We start from the raw sequence: 21,306 nt of genomic DNA, 5'->3' as shown, positions 1-21,306 counted from the left end.
ATGCCAAGAAAGTTGAATGTGATGATGAGGATACCTACCTGGACGGTGTTCCTGATCTGTTTCCAGACCCTGGTGGAGAAAATTATGTTGAACTCTGAGTGTAAACATTACTTGGCCCTAGGGAAATGAACTATTAACTGAAAATCGCAAGAAGAAGTTATTAGGGATAAGAAGATTCTGGGGAAGTTATGTGATAAACAGGAGGGAAACGTTAGAATAATTATGTATATATTAATCACACTGACCTTAGTATGCTTAAAGTCAGTTGCTTTAGTTATTTAGCACGTCTGACGAAGCGGGGACAAGGCGAAATCACCAGGCCCCCAGAACATTCCGTCACGTACCGTGCGTCCTGGACCTGCTTTGCATAATAAATGTGACCACTCCTTTTAGATGCGGCCTTAGTATTGTTGATTGTGGAACTTCTGAATAAATAGAGGTACGCAAGAGCTGAACCTTAGAGCATAGGGCGAGACTGTGACCAAGTGATCAGCTCCATGCGTTCTCCTCATGAGCTAGATTGAACTCTGTCTCTGCATGGTTCCTTGCTTCTTGTCTGATTAATATATGTCATCAGTGCTTGAACCTGACAAATACATTTTACTACAAGCAGTGATGAATACTTACTTTCTTGAAAATTTTTCTTATGTCCTCTTTGCATCCGTTCACGTTCTTGTTCGGCAGTGCTGTGTGCTAATGTGCTTCGTACACCTGCAGGACCACAAGCAAGGTCGCAGAGAAAATGCGGACTGGATTTTGAGTGATATGGGCATTTTCTATATGAACAAGTCCAAGGACCGCAAGCAAGGTCGCAGAGAAAATTTGGACTGGATTTTGAGTGATGTGGGCATTTTCTATATGAACAAGTGGAATGGATTGGATACCGACGCACTAAAGGGGCTCTTTTCCTTACGCTATGAAGTGAGGGGAAACTGAGTGAATAATGGCAGGTTATATGATTATTTATTTAAACTCATATTCAGGCCACTTTATAATGAATATGTCGGCATGTATTTGTAAAAAAATAATAATAAAAAAATAATAAATATAACACCAAATTATTTAGGGGGGCTTAAGAATATTTTAGGCAGGCTTGAGCTCCCCTAAAATAGGCCTAACAACGCCAATGCTAGCGGATTACCTTCTTTTTCTCTCATTTTTGAACACTGTATGCTCTTCTTTCTCCACTTTTCTGCAGGTTCTGGCTCAGTCATTCTCCCCATTTCATTTCAATCCTCAAATAACACTTTTTTTTTGTTTTTGTTTCACTCAAAAATAGGGCTCTACTACCACCTAGAACAATTCACAGAGCTTTTGACCATGAAAAGTTTAGTGACCATTCAGTAAAATTGACAAAAGATTACAACAATGACAAAAACTTGAAATGTCACAACATCATACAGTGCATTAGTGTGGAGCTATCTAAAAACACATTAAAAAACGATCAGCATTCAAACAAAGCAGAAAAAAGGAAAACAAAAATAATAAAATTAAATAAGCGGAAAAAGATGGATGGATGGTTGGAAAACTACAATCTTGAGATTTTATCCTGAAGATGCCAACAGTGTCATTCCAGAGGCTTCAGTGCTGCTGCCCTTCTTTTTGTTTCTGGACTTAAACTCATTCTGGATTTCCAGGAAGGTTTTGTTCTTAGTCTCAGGGATAAAAAAGAAGATGTAAATCGCCACCATAGTGCATATTCCCATAAACACCAGGAAGCAGTACTGCTGCAGATGGATCTGTGGAAACAAAGCACAACACTATTTTTTTTTCCCGCTGACACAAATTGTTGTGTGTTGGATTTATGCTGGCTTTCATCAGTGGTTAGCTTCTTTGTACAAAAAAAACCCTCCAAAAAGTATTGTGTAAACACTTTTAATAGAATGTGCATATGAACTGCAATGTGAACGGAAATGCTAAAAGTTAGCACGCTAGCCAGATCAGTCAAGTAACAAAATATGATTATAGATGTACAGTATACCTGCAAAATGAGCTACAAAAGCTAGCATGAAACATTAGCAAGGTAACATGCTAATGTTAGCATGCCAACAGTTAGCATACGTCAAGTACAACACTGTATGACTCTAAGGTGTATTCAGTTGAAACTCGATTTACAAACCCCTTTTCGTTTTACGTACCGCAGGCCGAATGAAAATATGCTTTGGTGTACAAACCATGTCTTGTACTAACGTTTCATCCACCCATTGAGTGCCTGCAGAGGAGCCATTTTGTGGCAGCACACCCATTGTGAGCGGGCTAATCGATCTCCGGTCCTCACCACGTATTGTTATGTTAGTTATATGTTAGTTTGAAATTCAGTACCATAGAGCACTTTATTTTGTGTTCAAACCTTAACTAAAATAAGGACTTATGTTGAGGGCTGGACCCAATATTCATGTTTACATTGTTTCTTAAGAATACATTTGCTTCAATATACAGTACAAACTGTTTTATTTATGAACCCTGTTCACGAACCATTTCTACCGCTTGCCCCTCTCCAATTAAATAAAGTGAGGTTCCACTGTACCTGCAAAAAAAGTGAAAAAACTTGTACAGTATACTATAGCGTTAGCATGCTAATATGGTAATGTTAGCATGTTAGCAATTGACAAATATTAGCAGGGAGCATTTGGACTTCATAAAGGTTTAAATTGGTTGAGAAATGTGGACATACAGTAGGGAGGGGATTCATATGGCCCCACTCCTGGGTGGATCTCGCATGAGAGGAAGAGCGGCGTTAATAATTTTGCAAAGCAGTCTGCTGAACATGATGAAAAGTGCCACTCTACATAACAACTGACGCTGTGGTCAAAGTTAGAATTGCCACTTAACACATTTTAAGATATTCAACACTCGACTGCCATTTGGCGGCAAAAGTGGATAGTACACCCCCCCAAATCGTCACGTTTCGTGTGTCAGATAAAATGGGGCCATATGAATTACTTTCCTACTAACACTTTTTTAACAAAGAATAAATGTTACACGATCAGTCTGGTTGCGCCAAACACTAAATCTATCAAAGCATTCATTAAAGTTAAACAAAAATAATACAACAAGAGAAGTATCCCACGCTCTTCTTTTGAAAAGTCGTTCTCTACAGAAGATACGGGCATATAAATCAACAATGTTATTTGTTCATGGGGCTGGACAGGCAATGACAAAAAAAAGAAAGAAAACGAGAACAAATGTTACGAAAATTGAGAATTATGGGAAAACAGGAATTTTTGTAACTTTGAAAATTCTTGATTTGAATGTCCAGCTTGTGTGTTTATGGTGAAATGGTTTGAATCGGTTGAGAAATGTAGGAAGTGTGGAAGTTTAAAAAGTTGCCCATTTTCATCAAACATATATTAATGCTGTTCCCCTAGGGCAAACTGGGTAACACATGGCACACTGACAAAGCTTAACCTATTGTTACTATAACAATCTACAAGGTTAATACAGTTTGCTTCTTTTTCTTCCCCTCCATTTATTTGCTTTCTTTTGTATTTCAAGTTATCATTACATGTATGTATTGTTGCATTTAAAACAATTGTATTGTTGATAATAGAGGTAATGATTGTTATTATTCATTATCAATAGTGCTATTTCTATTGGTAATTGTATTACTCCATTTATACTGTAATAATGTTCATTGTCATTTCTGTGTTATTAATATTTACTTCACTAACTGCTTTTTTGCAATCACTTTTACCATCATATTTGTACATATCGTATTCGCTTATGCAGTTCTGTTGTTGTTGTTATTGTTGTGTTTGTTGTTGTTGTCTCTTTGTCTTATCCCCCTGTTTTCCCTGCAATTTCCCCCCTCTGTCTTCCTTTTTTTCTCTTTCTATCCCCGGCTGCACCAAATAATAATATAAATCCATTTAATAAAGTCAAATACAAATAAGGCAACAAGATAAATATCCTACACTATCCTACACTTCTCTTTTGTAAAGTAAATCTGTGCAGAAAATATGGGCATCTACATCAACAATATGATTTGCCTGAGTAGCTGGACAGGACAAAAAATTAAAAATAAAAATAAAAAATACAATAAAATAAAAAGCTGCCCAATCATTTCGAATAGGAACAAATGTCAGAGAAAACATGGAATTCCTGGAAATTGAAATTTTTGGAGAATAAAACAATGTGTGAGATGAATGTTATGTTACTTTGCAGCATTTACACAATAGAATGTTTATATTCATAAGAGTTGGACATAAGAGTAGGGATGATGTTCGAAACCGGTTCTCCCGGTTGTTCGATAAGAAAAGAACCGATTCCATGAACTCGAATCCCTTTTTGAAAACCGATTCCCATTATCGAGGCCACTATAGTAAAGAAAAATAGTTAGTTCTTTATTCGAATCCCTGGGAACAAATCCCGTCTCACAGGAAATGCCCTGTGGGACGGCAATGTTATGCCCATTTGATTGTAGACTCTTACTGACACCTTGTGGTGATATGAAAATACTACGCGTCATTAGTTTGGGCACTTCCGGGTTGGCGACGTCAGTTCAGTTCATGAGACAATTGAGAAGTAGACAAGTTGTGTTAGCTATTACAAGCCTTGGAAAAGATAAGTCTGTAAGTAAACTGTTTAACTTGTTTATGTAACTCAATATTAAGATGGAAAGTGGTTAAATTTGATACTAAGATGTTTATTGAAAAACAATTTTTGTGCACTGTTTCAATGGATGTTTTGAGGACTTAAAATGGCTGCCAGTCGTGTATTTCCACCATCGAAATAATTTTTTGGAAGAATTGTTGATTGATGACTGTGGTGTTCTTAGTGTCATAGTGTGTGTAGTTAGTATGTTCCAATAGCAGCAGAAGTGCACTTTTTGGAGAGCTGTATTATTATCAGTTTTGTGCCCAAGGGACTGATTTTATTTAACACTATATTATTATTTATACACCTATAGTGATCACAGAGACAGGTTGTTTTTGTGTTAATGTATATATTTGTTTTTCTGAAAAATCCCACTTAATATACTTTGGACAACAACAGTCAATATTTATTCATTTTATTTTATTTTTTTCTTATAAAATAAAAGTGAGCTTTTGTGTAACCAAATATTGTGTTTTTTTCAATATACAACAATCTGGATTCGATAAGAGAATCGATAAGGAATCGGTTCGATAAGAGGATTTGATAATGGGCTCGAACTCGATAATTTCTTATCAAACATCATCCCTACATAAGAGTTTCCTCAAAATCATGTTGCCTATACTCTACTCACCACAAAAAAAGGGAAGATCATGCTGATTAAAAAGAAGCTGGTCCAGTTTATGGAGCCTGCAATCATGTAGGCTGCAGGCCGTGAGTTTTGTGTCAACAGCTCCACGGTCAAGATGTTAGTCACACCGCCTTGGGAGGGAACAAAGAAGACGCCACTGTCACATGGAGCTTTTGAAGTGAAACAAATGTAAAAAAAAAAAAATGTTTACCAGGTCCTAATCCAAAACTCAGAATGAAGGCAAAAATACATGCCATGCTCAGGTAAGGAAAAACTGAACTGGTTTCCTGAGTATGAAGCAAAAACACAAAGATGTGCTTAATGCAACATATACTAGTACATATATTATGTTTGCGTGTGAACTTTAATACCTGTAAGGTGATGGTCAGAGTGAACAAAATGCAGCAGATACTCATCAGCGTGTATCCCCCAATAATCAGCACCTTCCTTCCCAGCCTCTCAATGAGCAAACCCTGCGAGACATGCAGCACATGACAAGTCTGAAAACATTGCATGGAAGCACTTCCTCTCCATCTGGTGCTGATCTTTCATGCTACTTGTGCCCATTTTGTTCCATCACACTGCATGGCAGTAATGTGCATTATTTTCAGAAAACATTCTTACAAAGAGCATATGAGGCCAGCTATTTCACATCCTATTGATATTTTTTTATGTGTTTCAGACTCAAGGTATCTATGTTTTTTTACAGTTAAGGTAAGGCATTTACAGTACAAACTCTGTTCTTAAACACCCATTCATCCATTTGTTTTATACTGTTTGACCTCACAAGGCTGACGGGTGACCTAGAGCCTAACATAATTAGGAATTTGACCAAAGTTAATGAGAATAACATGACTCTACAGCAGGGCTCATAAGCAGAATTTTATATGAACTATTAAACATTTTTTCGCACACTTTTGTAGTATTGTGAAATGATTCTTATACTTTGATCTAACTTGAATTTACAAACCCCGTTTCCATATGAGTTGGGAAATTGTGTTAGATGTAAATATAAACGGAATACAATGATTTGCAAATCATTTTCAACCCATATTCAGTTGAATATGCTACAAAGACAACATATTTGATGTTCAAACTGATAAACTTTTTTTTTTTTGCAAATAATCATTAACTTTATAATTTGATGCCAGCAACACGTGACAAAGAAGTTGGGAAAGGTGGCAATAAATACTGATAAAGTTGAGGAATGCTCATCAAACACTTATTTGGAACATCCCACAGGTGAACAGGCAAATTGGGAACAGGTGGGTGCCATGATTGGGTATAAAAGTAGATTCCATGAAATGCTCAGTCATTCACAAACAACGATGGGGCGAGGGTCACCACTTTGTCAACAAATGCGTGAGCAAATTGTTGAACAGTTTAAGAAAAACCTTTCTCAACCAGCTATTGCAAGGAATTTAGGGATTTCACCATCTACAGTCCGTAATATCATCAAAGGGTTCAGAGAATCTGGAGAAATCACTGCACGTAAGCAGCTAAGCCCGTGACCTTCGATCCCTCAGGCTGTACTGTATCAACAAGCGACATCAGTGTGTAAAGGATATCACCACATGGGCTCAGGAACACTTCAGAAACCCACTGTCAGTAACTACAGTTGGTCGCTACATCTGTAAGTGCAAGTTAAAACTCTCCTATGCAAGGCGAAAACCGTTTATCAACAACACCGTTGGCTTCGCTGGGCCTGAGCTCATCTAAGATGGACTGATACAAATTGGAAAAGTGTTTTGTGGTCTGACGAGTCCACATTTCAAATTGTTTTTGGAAACTGTGGACGTCGTGTCCTCCAGACCAAAGAGGAAAAGAACCATCCAGATTGTTATAGGCGCAAAATTGAAAAGCCAGCATCTGTGATGGTATGGGGGTGTATTAGTGCCCAAGACATGGGTAACTTACACATCTGTGAAGGTGCCATTAATGCTGAAAGGTACATACAGGTTTTGGAGCAACATATGTTGCCATCCAAGCAACGTTACCATGGACGCCCCTGCTTATTTCAGCAAGACAATGCCAAGCCACGTGTTACATCAACGTGGCTTCATAGTAAAAGAGTGCGGGTACTAGACTGGCCTGCCTGTAGTCCAGACCTGTCTCCCATTGAAAATGTGTGGCACATTATGAAGCCTAAAATACCACAAAGGAGACCCCCGGACTGTTGAACAACTTAAGCTGTACATCAAGCAAGAATGGTAAATAATTCCACCTGAGAAGCTTAAAAAATGTGTCTCCTCAGTTCCCAAACGTTTACTGAGTGTTGTTAAAAGGAAAGGCCATATAACACAGTGGTGAACATGCCCTTTCCCAACTACTTTGGCACGTGTTGCAGCCATGAAATTCTAAGTTAATTATTATTTCCAAAAAAAAAATAAAGTTTATGAGTTTGAACATCAAATATGTTGTCTTTGTAGTGCATTCAATTGAATATGGGTTGAAAAGGATTTGCAAATCATTGTATTCCGTTTATATTTACATCCAACACAATTTCCCAACTCATATGGAAACGGGGTTTGTAATTTGATGTATCTTTTTGTACTAAAACAATTTTTTTTACATCATTCAAACATACATTGATAAATTACGAGTACGGGTGCTACAAAAAAATGATGTACATCCAGATCACGATTTTTATTTATCCCGATTCTAGATGGATTAATCATTTTTCAATTCTTTTTAAAACATTTTTTTTTAAATAATCAATTTTTGAATTAAAAACATTGAACAACTGCTATTGATATTATTATTGTACTTTATGCTGTTGCCTTTATACATTTTTGGTTTGCCTTTTTTATAGTGGGAAAAAAATGCTGAATATTATTTGGGGGGTAAAACAGTAACAAATGTAACATCATTCAAACACACATTGATAAAGATCACTAGTAAGGGTGATACAAAAAAATATTTTTTCAATACTTAAATGTTTTTTTTTTTTTGAGAATCAATTTTTGAATGAAAAAAATTTAACAAATGCTATTGATATTAATAATTATAATTTATACTGTTGCCTTTATACATTTTGAGTTTTCCTTTTTTTATAGTATTACTTAGTGCATTTCTTCTCAATTGCTTTGTAAATTTTCTATCCGACTGTAAGTAAGCTGGGATTGGGTTGGAGTTGTGGTTGCTCTATTTTTCTTTATTAAACTGATTCACATTCTGTGATTTTTGTAAATACAATTTAAAAAACTGTTTAAAAAAAAAAAAGTTTTTAGGCCAAAGCTGTGCGTATAAGTCAGCAGCACAGAGTATCTTTTGTAACCTATAACCTGTTTTGAAAAGGTTTTACTATAATTTATGTACAAGCAAATATACAGTACAAGCCAAAAGTTTGGACACACCCTCTCATTTCAATGCATTTTCTTTATTTTCATGACTATTTACATTGTACATTGTCACTGAAGGCATCAAAACTATGACACCTGTGAAGTGAAAACCATTTCAGGTGACTAACTCTTGAAGCTCATTGAGAGAATGCCAAAAGTGTGCAAAACAATAATCAGAGCAAAGGGTGGCTATTTTGAAGAAACTAGAATATAAAACATCTTTTCAGTTATTTCACCTTTTTTTGTTAAGTACATAACTCCACATGTGTTCATTCATAGTTTTGATGCCTTAAGTGACAATCTACAATGTAGTCATGAAAATAAAGAAAACGCATTGAATGAGAAGGTGTGTCCAAACTTTTGGCCTGTACTGTATATATTACGGGAGTCATGTTGAATCGAAAATCGATTCTGAATTGAGCAGTCACCCTAAAATTTGGAATTGAATCGTGAAGTGTCCAAAAATTCCCACCTCTTAAGATAATTACATCAGTCCGGATCAGGTTTTGAACCCTGTTTCATCTGGCAGAGCAGGAAGCGAGTGGGAATAAGTTTGCGGTAAAAATGAATATGAACCACCCTGCCATTCATTGATTGACATTTTCCATGCGCTTCGTCATGCAAAAAGGGGGCCCCCATGGATCATGGACCCTACGCACAGCAAGTGTTCTGCATTTATGGTGTGCCGGTGAGTCACACAAAACCAGGGTTAAACCACCGTAACGCTTAACAGCTCAGTGACATCAGCACATTGCACAAGAGCTCATGTCAGCGAGCATCGAAAGATGTATTTTGGGCAGGTGCTTATTAAATTTGTATTTACTACTAGCCTAAAAGCCTAGAAGAAGACTGCATACCATACACATTCTTACTATTTTACTTTTAACAGTACTTAACTTGTTTTTACACAGTAAGAAAATAAAAAGCAAGATGCGTGCTGCACTATGGTGGTGCTTCTCAGTTATTTTTTGTCATGACCCCACCTGGGGACATAAATTCCCTTGACCCCTTGAATTTAACTACTGAGAACTTGATAATATTGATAATATTGATGATATTCATATATTTATCTGTACAATTATTTATCTATCTCTACAAAGCACTGTGTGAGTTACATTCTTTACATACTGTATGCCACTGACGACGACTGTTTTTTCTTCTCATTCCACTCACAAACTTCTCTTCACCTCCATTCGCTCTGTACACATGTTCCAGTGTACTTACTCCTTCTACAGCACAGGTGTCAAACTCAAGGCCCTGGGGCCAGACGTGGCCCGCCACTTCATTAAAGTATCAATAAAGTACTGTAACTTTTCTTACTAAATGTACTCTTTCTTTCTATTTTGGGAGAAAAAAATATATGTACTTCATGTAATCGCAAATTCTGTTAATTTAAATTTTGTCTGATTGTGCAAAAATATATTTTCAAACCATTTTTTTAATATAAATAAATATTAATAACAATTATTTCAAAGCAAGTTATTCATCAAATTGTGCAATGTAAAAGTAGCAATAGATTTCACGGTAAAATTGTGAAATTTATTGTGGTTTTTACAGCATTTTTCTTTAAATGAAAAAACCAGTACTTTTTTACTGTAATAAACTGTGGTGCTGTTTTGGCATTTACAGTAATACACCGAAAAATCTACAGTGGTTGATTTTACTGTAAAATTGCAGTTTTTTTATATACAGTAAAAAAAAAAAAAGTAAATATTACAGTAACATTTTGGCTACTGAGCTGCATTTTTTAGGCTTCCTGTTCTACGGGGTAGAACAGGAAGCCTGCTGATTACCGTATTTTTCGGACTATAAGTCGCAGTTTTTTTCATAGTTTGGCCGTGGGTGCGACTTATACTCAGGAGCGACTTATGTGTGAAATTATTAACACATTACGGTAAAATATCAAATAATATTATTTAGCTCATTCACGTAAGAGACTAGACGTATAAGATTTCATGGGATTTAGCGATTAGGAGTGACAGATTGTTTGGTAAACGTATAGCATGTTCTATATGTTATACTTATTTGAATGACTCTTACCATAATATGTTACGTTAACGTACCAGGCACGTTCTCAGTTTGTTATTTATGCGTCATATAACGTACACTTATTCAGCCTGTTGTTCACTATTATTTATTTATTTTAAATTGCCTTTCAAATGTCTATTCTTGGTGTTGGGTTTTATCAAATACATTTCCCCAAAAAATGCGACTTATACTCCTTTGCGACTTTTATATATGTTTTTTTCGTTCTTTATTATTCATTTTTGGCCGGTGCGACTTATACTCCGGAGCGACTTATACTCCGAAAAATACGATAGTTTGGGCACTGCTGCCATCTACAAACTTGTCAACTTTTGCATTTCAAAAATAAGCAGAATTTCTGGGGGAATGGGTGAAAATGAGAGATTTTCATTTTCATCACAGTCACCATTAAATCAATAAAATACATGAATAAAAAGGACTCTTGACAGGACTCATGTCAACTGAATGACATCATAGTGTCACTAGCCCACTCTGACGAATGGGAGCTATCATATAATAATATGACATGAAACATTGGGTATAAGGCTTCCAAGTGAGAAAACCTGATATATTGCATAGATTAAAATAAAAACACAGTTATGGGCTCTTTCATGGCGCTTATGGTTGAGGAATTCTTCAAGCTGGTCTACATTTCTGACTTAATCTTACAGAAAGTAAGAGGAAGTGTGACCAGCTGCATGCTCTTCTATAAGTTATCAATTTAAGTGGACCCCGACTTAAACAAGTTGAAAAACTTATTCGGGTGTTACCATTTAGTGGTCAATTGTACGGAATATGTACTTCACTGTGCAACCTACTAATAAAAGTCTCAATCAATCAAAAAAGTATCGATTATAAGTGTGTTATTTGTCAATACCAGGGGTGCCCATTACGTCAATCGCGAGCTACCGGTCGATCGACTGATGTGTCAGTCGATCGCCAGCCAGGCATTAAAAAAATAGACCTAAAAATTAGCAATCATCAATCTTCACCAAGACGTCACTTTCGTCACTTGATTGACATTAGCGGCACCCGAGGGTCTTGTGAGATGACGCTGGCTGCTGCAAGATCATTATTAGGAAAAAACGATCGACAGGAAGGCAAGAAACACTTTTTATTTCAACAGACTCTCACGCCGTACCTGCCGTCAAAACTCTAAAGACCGACTGCACAGTTCTTGTCTTCACAATAAAAGCGCAGCTTCATCCTGCCTGCGCTAACAAAATAAGAGTCTCAGAAAGCTGCTGTGCACAAGCTAGCAAGCTACGTAGTTTGCCGCCAATGTATTTCTTGTAAAGTGTATAAAAAGGAGTATTAAAGCTGGACAAATAAGATGCCAAAAACCAACCACTTTCATGTGGTATTGGACAAAAAGGATGTTATCAGCAGTGTTGGTACAGTAATGCGTTACAAAATAACGCGTTACTGTAACGCCGTTAGTTTCGGCGGTAACTAGTAATCCATCCATCCATTTTCTACCGCTTATTCCCTTCGGGGTCGCGGGGGGAGCTGGAGCCTATCTCAGCTACAAATGGGCGGAAGGCGGGGTACACCCTGGACAAGTCGCCACCTCATCGCAGGGCCAACACAGATAGACAGACAACATTCACACTCACATTCACACACTAGGGCCAATTTAGTGTTGCCAATCAACCTATCCCCAGGTGCATGTCTTTGGAGGTGGGAGGAAGCCGGAGTACCCGGAGGGAACCCACGCAGTCACAGGGAGGACATGCAAACTCCACACAGAAAGATCCCAAGGCCGGGATTGAACTCACGACTACTCAGGACCTTCGTATTGTGAGGCAGACACACTAACCCCTCTGCTACCGTGCTGCCCAACTAGTAATCTAACGCGTTATTTTTTATATTCAGTAACTCAGTTACCGTTACTACATGATGCGTTACTGCGTTATTTTACGTGATTTTTTATGTAGTATCGGCTAGAAACAGAATATCTGAGTGTGTTTTATTGCAGCGCTGCGGTGTCTTCCTTCTGTGTCACAAGGAAAAGAAGAGGCGTGCAGAGAAGAGGTGTACTTTGTGTGGGTGGGGGCGGGGGGCTCCCAGACCGTAGTTGAGGAGCGCAGGGGAGACGTTCCTCCAGTACTTCGGGGCTAACAACCTTCACTTTACCCGGAAGTGGGTCTTTACAGCTGAGGGTGAATGACGAGGCCGGCGGTTTGTTGCAACTTTGTGACTTTATTGGACACAGCCATCCACCAAGCTAGAGCACCTGCACGCACTCACTGTCGCCGGTCCCTCACCTCTCTCGCCCACTCACTCACTGACGTCACTCACCTCACATGCTGTCTGTCATATCTTAAAGGGCCACACACACATACGCTACTCTCATAACAACTAACAAAACATCATGGTGAAGCCAGAAGTCGAGTTTCTTAACATGGAGACATTCTCAATACTTTTCTTTTGTCGAGCACATAGAAAATAACATTTTAGTTAAATATAAGTTGTGTCTTGGATCAAAGATCCTATATACTTAAAGTTAAAGTGCCATTATGTCAATTTGTTCTGGCCTGAAATAAATTGGCCCTTTGAAACATATCTTTGTCTTTGTGTGTTGTATGTAGACCACATTGCTTTCTGAGTTCAGTGATGCAAATGCATGTCAAGTTGATCAACAGATTGTATTATTCTCCAGTGCAATAACAGTACTGAAATGAAGGCTAAAAGGGCATTAATGGGAGCCTTAAAAAAAAAAAGAAAAAAAAAGAAGTAACTAAATAGTTAATTTTCACAGTAACGCATTACTTTTTGGTGTAGGTAACTGAGTTAGTAACTGAGTTACTTTTGAAACAAAGTAACTAGTAACTGTAACTAGTTACTGGTTTTCAGTAACTAACCCAACACTGGTTATCAGCGGATGTTATCAGCACTACTGTCTGATTCCAATCAATGCAAGTCATCAGAATCAGGTAATACACCAATTTATATTCTTGTCTTCATGAAAGAAAGGAATCTGTATGTGTTAAACATGCTTGTAGTATCATTAAACCCCTTTAACTTGTTAACAAAAACGTCTCTTTCATAAATAAATAAATATAAATTATATATATGAATGAGGTAGATCCCCCCGACTTGGTCAATTGAAAAGTGTAAAGTGAATAGTGTGGGCATCCCTGAATTAAATACTGACTTTATAGTTCTGATGTTTGCTTTTAGGAATAGTTAGCTTATTTTTTATACTTTATACTCCAATTTGCATTATTTTCTGTGTATTGAGTTCAAATGTCATGGTTTCAAATACTTTCAAGTTAATATGTTGTGTCTAAAATAAACAATTAAGCCAGCCTTAGATTAAAAAAAAAAAAAGGGTTGCTAAAGAAAGTAATCTGAGGTCTGGCAATGACGACAAGCGAGTGTACCTTCAAAAATGATTTCTATTTTATGGTAAACATACAACTTATTGTTGCTTAAGCCCTTTTCTGCACTACTACAGTGTAAAACATCACATGCCCAATAGTCTTTGCAGCAAATGAAATGTAAAATACTCACACATGTCAAAACAGTGAGGCATTCACAGGCACCAGTACCCACGGTTGCATACGGTATTTTGTCATCAGGAATTCCTGCTTCTCTGAACACATAATCTGCGTAAAAATAGATCTGCGGAAAAAACAGAAGAGAATAGATTTAAAATTAATTGTTCATTTATGTACCAAGTAACCAAATTGAGGCTTTTTTTTACGATCCACTTTGCGATTTGCAGTATGAAGAAGACATTTATAGCAGGGGTATTCAACTAAAATGTTTTGGGGGCCATTTTATCCAGTAGGCAAAGGATCTTTCCTTTTTTGTATATTTTTGAGAAACAGCATCCTCTATGGTAGACATTTGATTTTGGTCTACTTGTCAGAGTTACAGGTGATATTTCTGTAAAAAAACTAGTCAAAGATCATCTCTATGACAGCACTCAAGTGTTTTTAAGAATCTGCTGCAAAAATATGAGTGTCTCACAAGTTTTTTTGAACTGAACTTGCAGGCCACCAGTTGAATAGCCCAAATGGTGAAAAAGAGAGCATCTAAAATGGAACCTTAAGGAACACCACTAGTATAACTAAAGACGTTGAACAAATAACAGCTGACTACATCTGAAGTAAACAAGATACAGCAACATTCTTAGTTACATAAATCACATTGTAATTACCAAAAAGGAGAGTACTTAGAGAGGTGCCTTGAGGAATGCCTCAGTTATGTAAAATACAAGTTTGGACCCCAGTGTTCTGTGTTTGGTACCAAGGTCTGCCAATGAGTTTACAGTGGTCACATACGGCGTTGATTCCATTGAGCTGCTGAGCTGCATTGAGAAGCATGATGGTGATAAGCTGCCAGCGCATGTCGCGGTCCGCAAACAGTTCCCACAGCTTTTTGGCCGTGATTCCAACCAGGTTGTTCCTCTCGTTCTCAATTTCCTCCATTTCTTTTTCACAATTTGGAGCACCATGGAGTTGCTTTACGGCTGCGTGGGAGAAGAGACTATGTGTTGACTGATGTCCTCACATATCCGGAAAGGCACAAGGTCCTTTTTTTGTAAAAAAACAAAAAGGTTGACTGCATCAAATACATTTGTCTGATCACATGCTTGATCTTCTGGTGATGAAAGCATATGTTTCTGCCTGTGGCGATTTCTGCTAAAATAATGTTCACTGAACAGAATCAGACAGTCATTTTACCTTTTTTGCATCCCTCATCATCTCCTCTGTCAATGAGGAGAAAGCCAGGACTCTCCGGGAACCAGGGGAGGGTCAGGAGCTGCATGATCGCTGGGATAGCCGTGGTGGACAGCAGAATGGGCCAATACTCTTCTCTACCCAGCAGCTCTCTGTTGAACCACACAGCTCGTCTCGTACTATACACACACTTCCAAATATTGACATGTTACTCCAGTCATAAAAATAAAATATGTTTACTTGAGCCCCATCACTTGTCCAGTCAGGATCCCCCCAGTGAGAAAAACAGAGGTCCCCATTCCCATGAGACCACGGATGGCAGTCGGAGCGATTTCGGCCAAGTACAAAGGTTGAACACAAAAACCAATGCCTACGTATATGTAAGTAACATATGGTCACATATGGTAAGCAAATATTTGTTGAACATTCTGAGCATATTTCATTATGTGTCACCTGCATTTACTCCAATGATAAGACGGCCGATGATGAGGAGTTCAAACGATCCTGTTCCATAGCTCAGACCCATCATCAGTGCAGCAGTTATTGCCAGAATGTTGTTAGTCAACAACGTCCCTTTCCTGCAGCAACATAGACGTATGACCTTATATGACATGACACTGAAGCCACAACATTAGGTACACCACACATCTAATGAGAAAGTTGTCAACTCAGTTTATCCATTGAACAAAGTGTGTGGTTTGCGGTTGTCTGAGGTGGACTGTCTTCTGTGAACTCTTTGGAACAGGGGTGGCCACACTTTTGCTGCAGTCGAGCTAATTTTCAATTAACCAAGTCGATAGGATCTACCTCATTTATATATATAATTTATATTAATTTATTTTTGTTAACAAGTTAAAAAGTGTTTAATGATAATACAAGCATGTTTAACATATATAGATTCCTTTCTTTCATGAAGACAAAAATATAAGTTGGTGTATTACCTGATTCTGATGATTTGCATTGATTGGAATCAGACAGTAGTGCTGATAACGTCCGCATTTTCAAATGGAGGACAAAAAAAGGTCCTCCTTTCTGTCCAATACCATAAAAGTCGTTGTTTTTTGACATCTTATTTGTCCAGCTTCCATATTCATTTTTATACACTTTACAAGAAATACATTGGCGGCAAACTCTGTAACTTGCTAGCTTGTGTACGCCAGCTTTCTGAGACTCTTATTTTGTTAGCGCAGACAGGATGAAGCAGCGCTTTTATTGTGAAGACAGGAACTGTGCAGTCGGTCTTTAGAGTTTTGACAGCAGGTACGGCGTGAGAGTCTGTTGAAATAAAAAGTGTTTCTCACCTTCCTGTCAGTCATTTATTCTAAATAATGAGATTGCAGCAACCAGCGTCATCTGTGACGAAAGTGACGTCTTGGTGAAGATTGCAAATTTTTAGGTGTATTTTTTTAATGCCTGGCTGGCGATCGACTGACAGCCTCCGCGATCGACCGGTAGCTCGCGACTGATGTTATGGGCACCCCTGCTCTGGAGACTTTCAATTTTCATTATATTCAAAGCCAAACAGGACATCCTGTCCTTAAAAATATTTTGTATTAAAAAAAAAATGTTGCCTCAAATTTGTTAATAGACTTCAGTCCTAAAAAAATATATGAATTATTTCAAGCTTTTTTTTTGTTTGACAGGTTAAAATGACTAAATTAACTAATATTACGCAAATGTAGACTAATTGACAACTGTGGCATCATTTGATCAAAAGGCTTTCAACGGGTTAAAATCAGGGCTGCCAAAAACAACTTGTTAACTCATGTGATTAATCACAAAAAAAATTATCGCATGAATCATTTATCACCGCAGATTAATAAAGCAAGTTTATTTTGACAGCATATGCTCCTTTACCTTAGTTGGGGATGGTTACCTGGTGTGCTCGCTTCCAATTTTCACTTCAAAAATACATCCAGATGGACGGGACTTTATATTATATAATACTTTATATTAAACTGCTACCAAGTTTTGAGCAAACGAATGACGAGTAAAAAAATGTTTAAATGTCACTGGATGACATTCTGACAATAAAATTGTACTTGTGTCCAAACATCGGGGCCTTTTTAAAGTTGATTTAAACCATGCAAGCGAGTAATAACTTGTGATTAATCATGATTAATCCAACAAAAAAAAGTGATACAAATTAAATAATCATTTGACAGCACTATTTTTTTATTTTTTTTTTAATTACATGTTTGGTATTTTTGTTTAGGGCTGAAATTGATTAAAAGATCTGAGCAAAGAAAGAAAGAAAAAAATCCCAAATGTTTTTATGCCTTTTGAAAAATTAAGGACTTTTATGTAAGGCTGCAACGATTAATCAAATAATTACTAATTATTAGGTTACTATTAATTAGACTAGAAAAAAGCTTTGATTTATATTCTTGATTAACTGTTTAATGAGTGTAACTAATTAATATTGACACAATTTGTACCGCATGGAGTGCAGGGAATACGTGAAATATTAAAATGCATGAACATAGTTTCCGCACATGACAGCGGTTTTGTGGGGGGGTTGTGAACTGTGTGGCAGCGAACAGCGAAGATCTTTAAAATGTATTTTTTCCTTAAAGGCCTACTGAAACCCACTACTACCGACCACGCAGTCTGATAGTTTATATATCAATGATGAAATCTTAACATTGCAACACATGCCAATACGGCCGGGTTAACTTATAAAGTGCAATTTTAAATTTCCCCGGAAACTTAAGGCTGAAAACGTCTAGGTATGATAACGTTTGCGCGTGACGTCAAGGGTTGAAGGAGACATTTTGGAATAGCACGGTCGCCAGCTTAAGTCGTCTGTTTTCACCACATAATTCCACAGTATTCTGGACATCTGTGTTGGTGAATCTTTTGCAATTTGTTCAATTAACAATGGAGACTGCAAAGAAGAAAGCTGTAGGTGGGATCGGTGTATTAGCGGCTGGCTACAGCAACACAACCAGGAGGACTTTGAGTTGGATAGCAGACGCGCTACCGTGAGTACAGCTTTGGCTTCCAAACATTTGATCGCTTGCCCGTACGTGCGTGGCGCTATGGAATGTCACGTACGTAACTTTGGGGAAATATATGTTTCTTGCCGACTCTGATGGCGGCCGGGGTGTCGTCGAAAGCTACAACGCCCGCCGCTGCGCCGCTGTCCTCACCTTGACTTCCTCCGTCTCCGGGTCGCCGACCGCATCGATGATCGGGTGAAGTCCTTCGTCGTGCCGTCGATCGCTGGAACGCAGGTGAGCACGGGTGGTGATGAGCAGATGAGGGCTGGCGTAGGTGGAGAGCTAATGTTTTTAGCATAGCTCTGTCGAGGTCCCATAGCTAAGTTAGCTTCAATGGCGTCGTTAGCAACAGCATTGCTAGGCTTCGCCAGGCGGTACAGCATTAACCATGTGGTTACAGGCCCAGGGTTTAATAGTAATAGTAGTATTGTTGATCTTCTGTCTATCCTTCCAGTCAGGGGCTTATTTCGTTTGTTTCTATATGCAGTTAAGCACGATGCTATCACGTTAGCTCCGTAGCTAAAGTGCTTCGCCGATGTATTGTCGTGGAGATAAAAGTCACTGTGAATGTCCATATCGCGTTCTCGACTCTCATTTTCAAGAGGATATAGTATCCGAGGTGGTTTAAAATACAAATCCGTGATCCACAATAGAAAAAGGAGAGAGTGTGGTATCCAATGAGCTCTTGTACCTAAGTTATGGTCAGAGCGAAAAAAGATACGTCCTGCACTGCACTCTAATCCTTCACTCTGACGTTCCTCATCCACGAATCTTTCATCCTGGCTCAAATTAATGGGGTAATCGTCGCGTTCTCGGTCCGAATTGCTCTCGCTGCTGGTGTAAACAATGTGCAAATGGGAGGAGCCCTTCAACCTGTGACGTCACGCTACTTCCGGTACAGGCAAGGCTTTTTTAATCAGCGACCAAAACTTTATCGTCGATGTTCTCTACTAAATCCTTTCAGCAAAAATATGGCAATATCGCGAAATGATCAAGTATGACACATAGAATGGATCTGCTATCCCCGTTTAAATAAGAAAATTTCATTTCAGTAGGCCTTTAATACACACATGTTAAAAGTGCAATTTCAATAATGATGATTTGCATGTATTAGAAAAAAAGAAAGAAGGTCTTGACATGCAAAAAAATTGATGTTTATTCCAACAATTTTCCCTAAAACAAGCTTAGCAGCTATGAAGTATGTTTTATCCGATTGACATAATCGATAGCTGCAGGCCTACTGATATGTCCTATTAGGCTTTGGGGTATTGTGAAATAACAAGTGCAAGTGTATCATAAACATGTGAAATAATTGGACATTGACATTTTTAAATGTAACATTAAAAAACTCTTATTGGAAAAAACGCAAACTAAAACTGAAATTACTGAATTTACTGAAAGGACAAAAACATTTCTGATGAAATGAGGTAACCAAAATACGTCATAAAAAAGTAGCTGCCGGATTGTTCACATTGCTCTTGTCTTGGATCATAATTCACTGTGATTCATTACAAAATTGAAATCCATACCTCCCCAGCTTTATTGACAATGTTCCTCCAACTGTCGCTCCTACTAGTCCTCCGAGGGTAAATATTGACACAATGATGGACCACAATAAGGTGAGAGCGTCCTCTGCAATTCCGGTCTGATAACGGACTGTCCACGTTTGGTTGATGAAATCTTGCACATACTACAAACATGGAAAATATAGATATACCACATTGATCAAAATGAAAAAATGTCCCAAAAATAGAGCATTATTACCTCAGTGGGTGCATTAATGACGGAGACGTTATATCCATACTGGAAGCTTCCTCCTATACAAGCAGCAAAGGTTGCCAGAAGAAGGGATTTTTTTGGAAACTCCAGGAAAGACAGGCAAGCACAAAGAAGACAAAATGTAATTTCACCCCACTGCAAAACAACTTAACACAACATACCTTTATACCCTGTCTTGTTTCTTCCGGCTGTTTAATCAACATAGACGTATATTCATAATCGTCCCTATTATCCGTCTGCATTTTGTCTGTTCCCCACACAGCGTCCTTCTTAAGCTCGCTCTCGAAAAAAACCCCGAATCTGATGAGAAAACGGTTTTATACTGCAGCAAAACACTGTTCTTGAGTCATAACAATATGACCGTGGCCTGTGAAGAATCGACACATTTCCACTTTGAAACAATTTCACACATGTGGATGTTGCAAGAAGTTTTCCCAGAAAAATCAGACTGGAGTAATTCATCAAGTCCACAAATGTAATTATACAGCTTACAAAATAGTGACAAAAATTTATTTTCTTTTTGGTGTCAAAGCAGGCCAGTACGTTTTATGCATTTGTGTTGCAGCTGCAGGACGTACAGTATGAAGAATTGAGTAAATTACCTTAATTCACGTGTCAAGAACAAAGGTTGCGACTTTAATTTGTAGTAAATCATTTTAACAAAGTATTACGGTGAAACAAGCCCATTTTGGTGTGGATGACTAACATTTCCAAACTAACACCAATGTTAGGCTATCAGGGCCTGCAAAGCCTTCCCTGCCGTTTACCTAAATTCTAGTATTTGTCCTATGAAATCAAATATTAGTTTTTTCCTGACAGTCTATTTTGTACTGTTTTCAGTATGTGTTACTGTCTGGTGTTTGTTTTGACCCCAGGATGCAGAGACGGCAGGTGAAGTGCAAGTAAGAGTAGGAATGGGTACCGTTTGCATTTGAACCGATACCGGTATCAACTCCCTGGTACCTTTGAACTCAACGGTACCAATTTTTGGTACTTTTGTATGTGTTGATGAATGTTAATTGTTTGATGATAGTTTTTTTAACGCAACATTTAAAAATAAGCTAATTATGTTAATTGTGCTGACCAGTAGTCATATCTAGTTTTCTTATGAAGTTTGAGTCTCATTTGCAATGCAGTTTCACTACCAAGACATTAAATGGCAGTAGTGTACAGGCTATCTATGGTATGTTGTTTAACTCGGAAGTAGCTTTTTCCGTGAAGCTGAATGTGTTATGTTGCGCCCT

At 37.8% G+C, this 21,306-nt stretch overlaps 1 protein-coding gene across 1 annotated transcript; it reads right to left on the bottom strand.

Annotated features, from left to right (window-relative positions):
- Positions 1 to 1,402: 1,402 nt before the first annotated feature.
- On the bottom strand, positions 1,403 to 20,472 carry LOC133651632 (solute carrier family 2, facilitated glucose transporter member 11-like). Its single transcript, XM_062049622.1, has 12 exons — positions 20,224 to 20,472; positions 20,048 to 20,146; positions 19,813 to 19,973; positions 15,735 to 15,859; positions 15,522 to 15,651; positions 15,285 to 15,433; positions 14,883 to 15,070; positions 14,107 to 14,217; positions 5,596 to 5,697; positions 5,436 to 5,511; positions 5,228 to 5,355; positions 1,403 to 1,739 (listed from the first exon to the last, which is right to left on the bottom strand). Exons 1-12 carry the CDS (start codon positions 20,302 to 20,304, stop codon positions 1,545 to 1,547), a joined length of 1,545 nt encoding a protein of 514 aa, XP_061905606.1. The 5' UTR covers positions 20,305 to 20,472; the 3' UTR covers positions 1,403 to 1,544.
- Positions 20,473 to 21,306: the final 834 nt, after the last annotated feature.

Source organism: Entelurus aequoreus, linkage group LG06 (assembly GCF_033978785.1).
Source record: "Entelurus aequoreus isolate RoL-2023_Sb linkage group LG06, RoL_Eaeq_v1.1, whole genome shotgun sequence".
Taxonomy (NCBI): domain Eukaryota; kingdom Metazoa; phylum Chordata; class Actinopteri; order Syngnathiformes; family Syngnathidae; genus Entelurus; species Entelurus aequoreus.
Note: the sequence above shows the minus strand (reverse complement) of the source record. Positions and strands in the feature narration are given on the sequence as shown.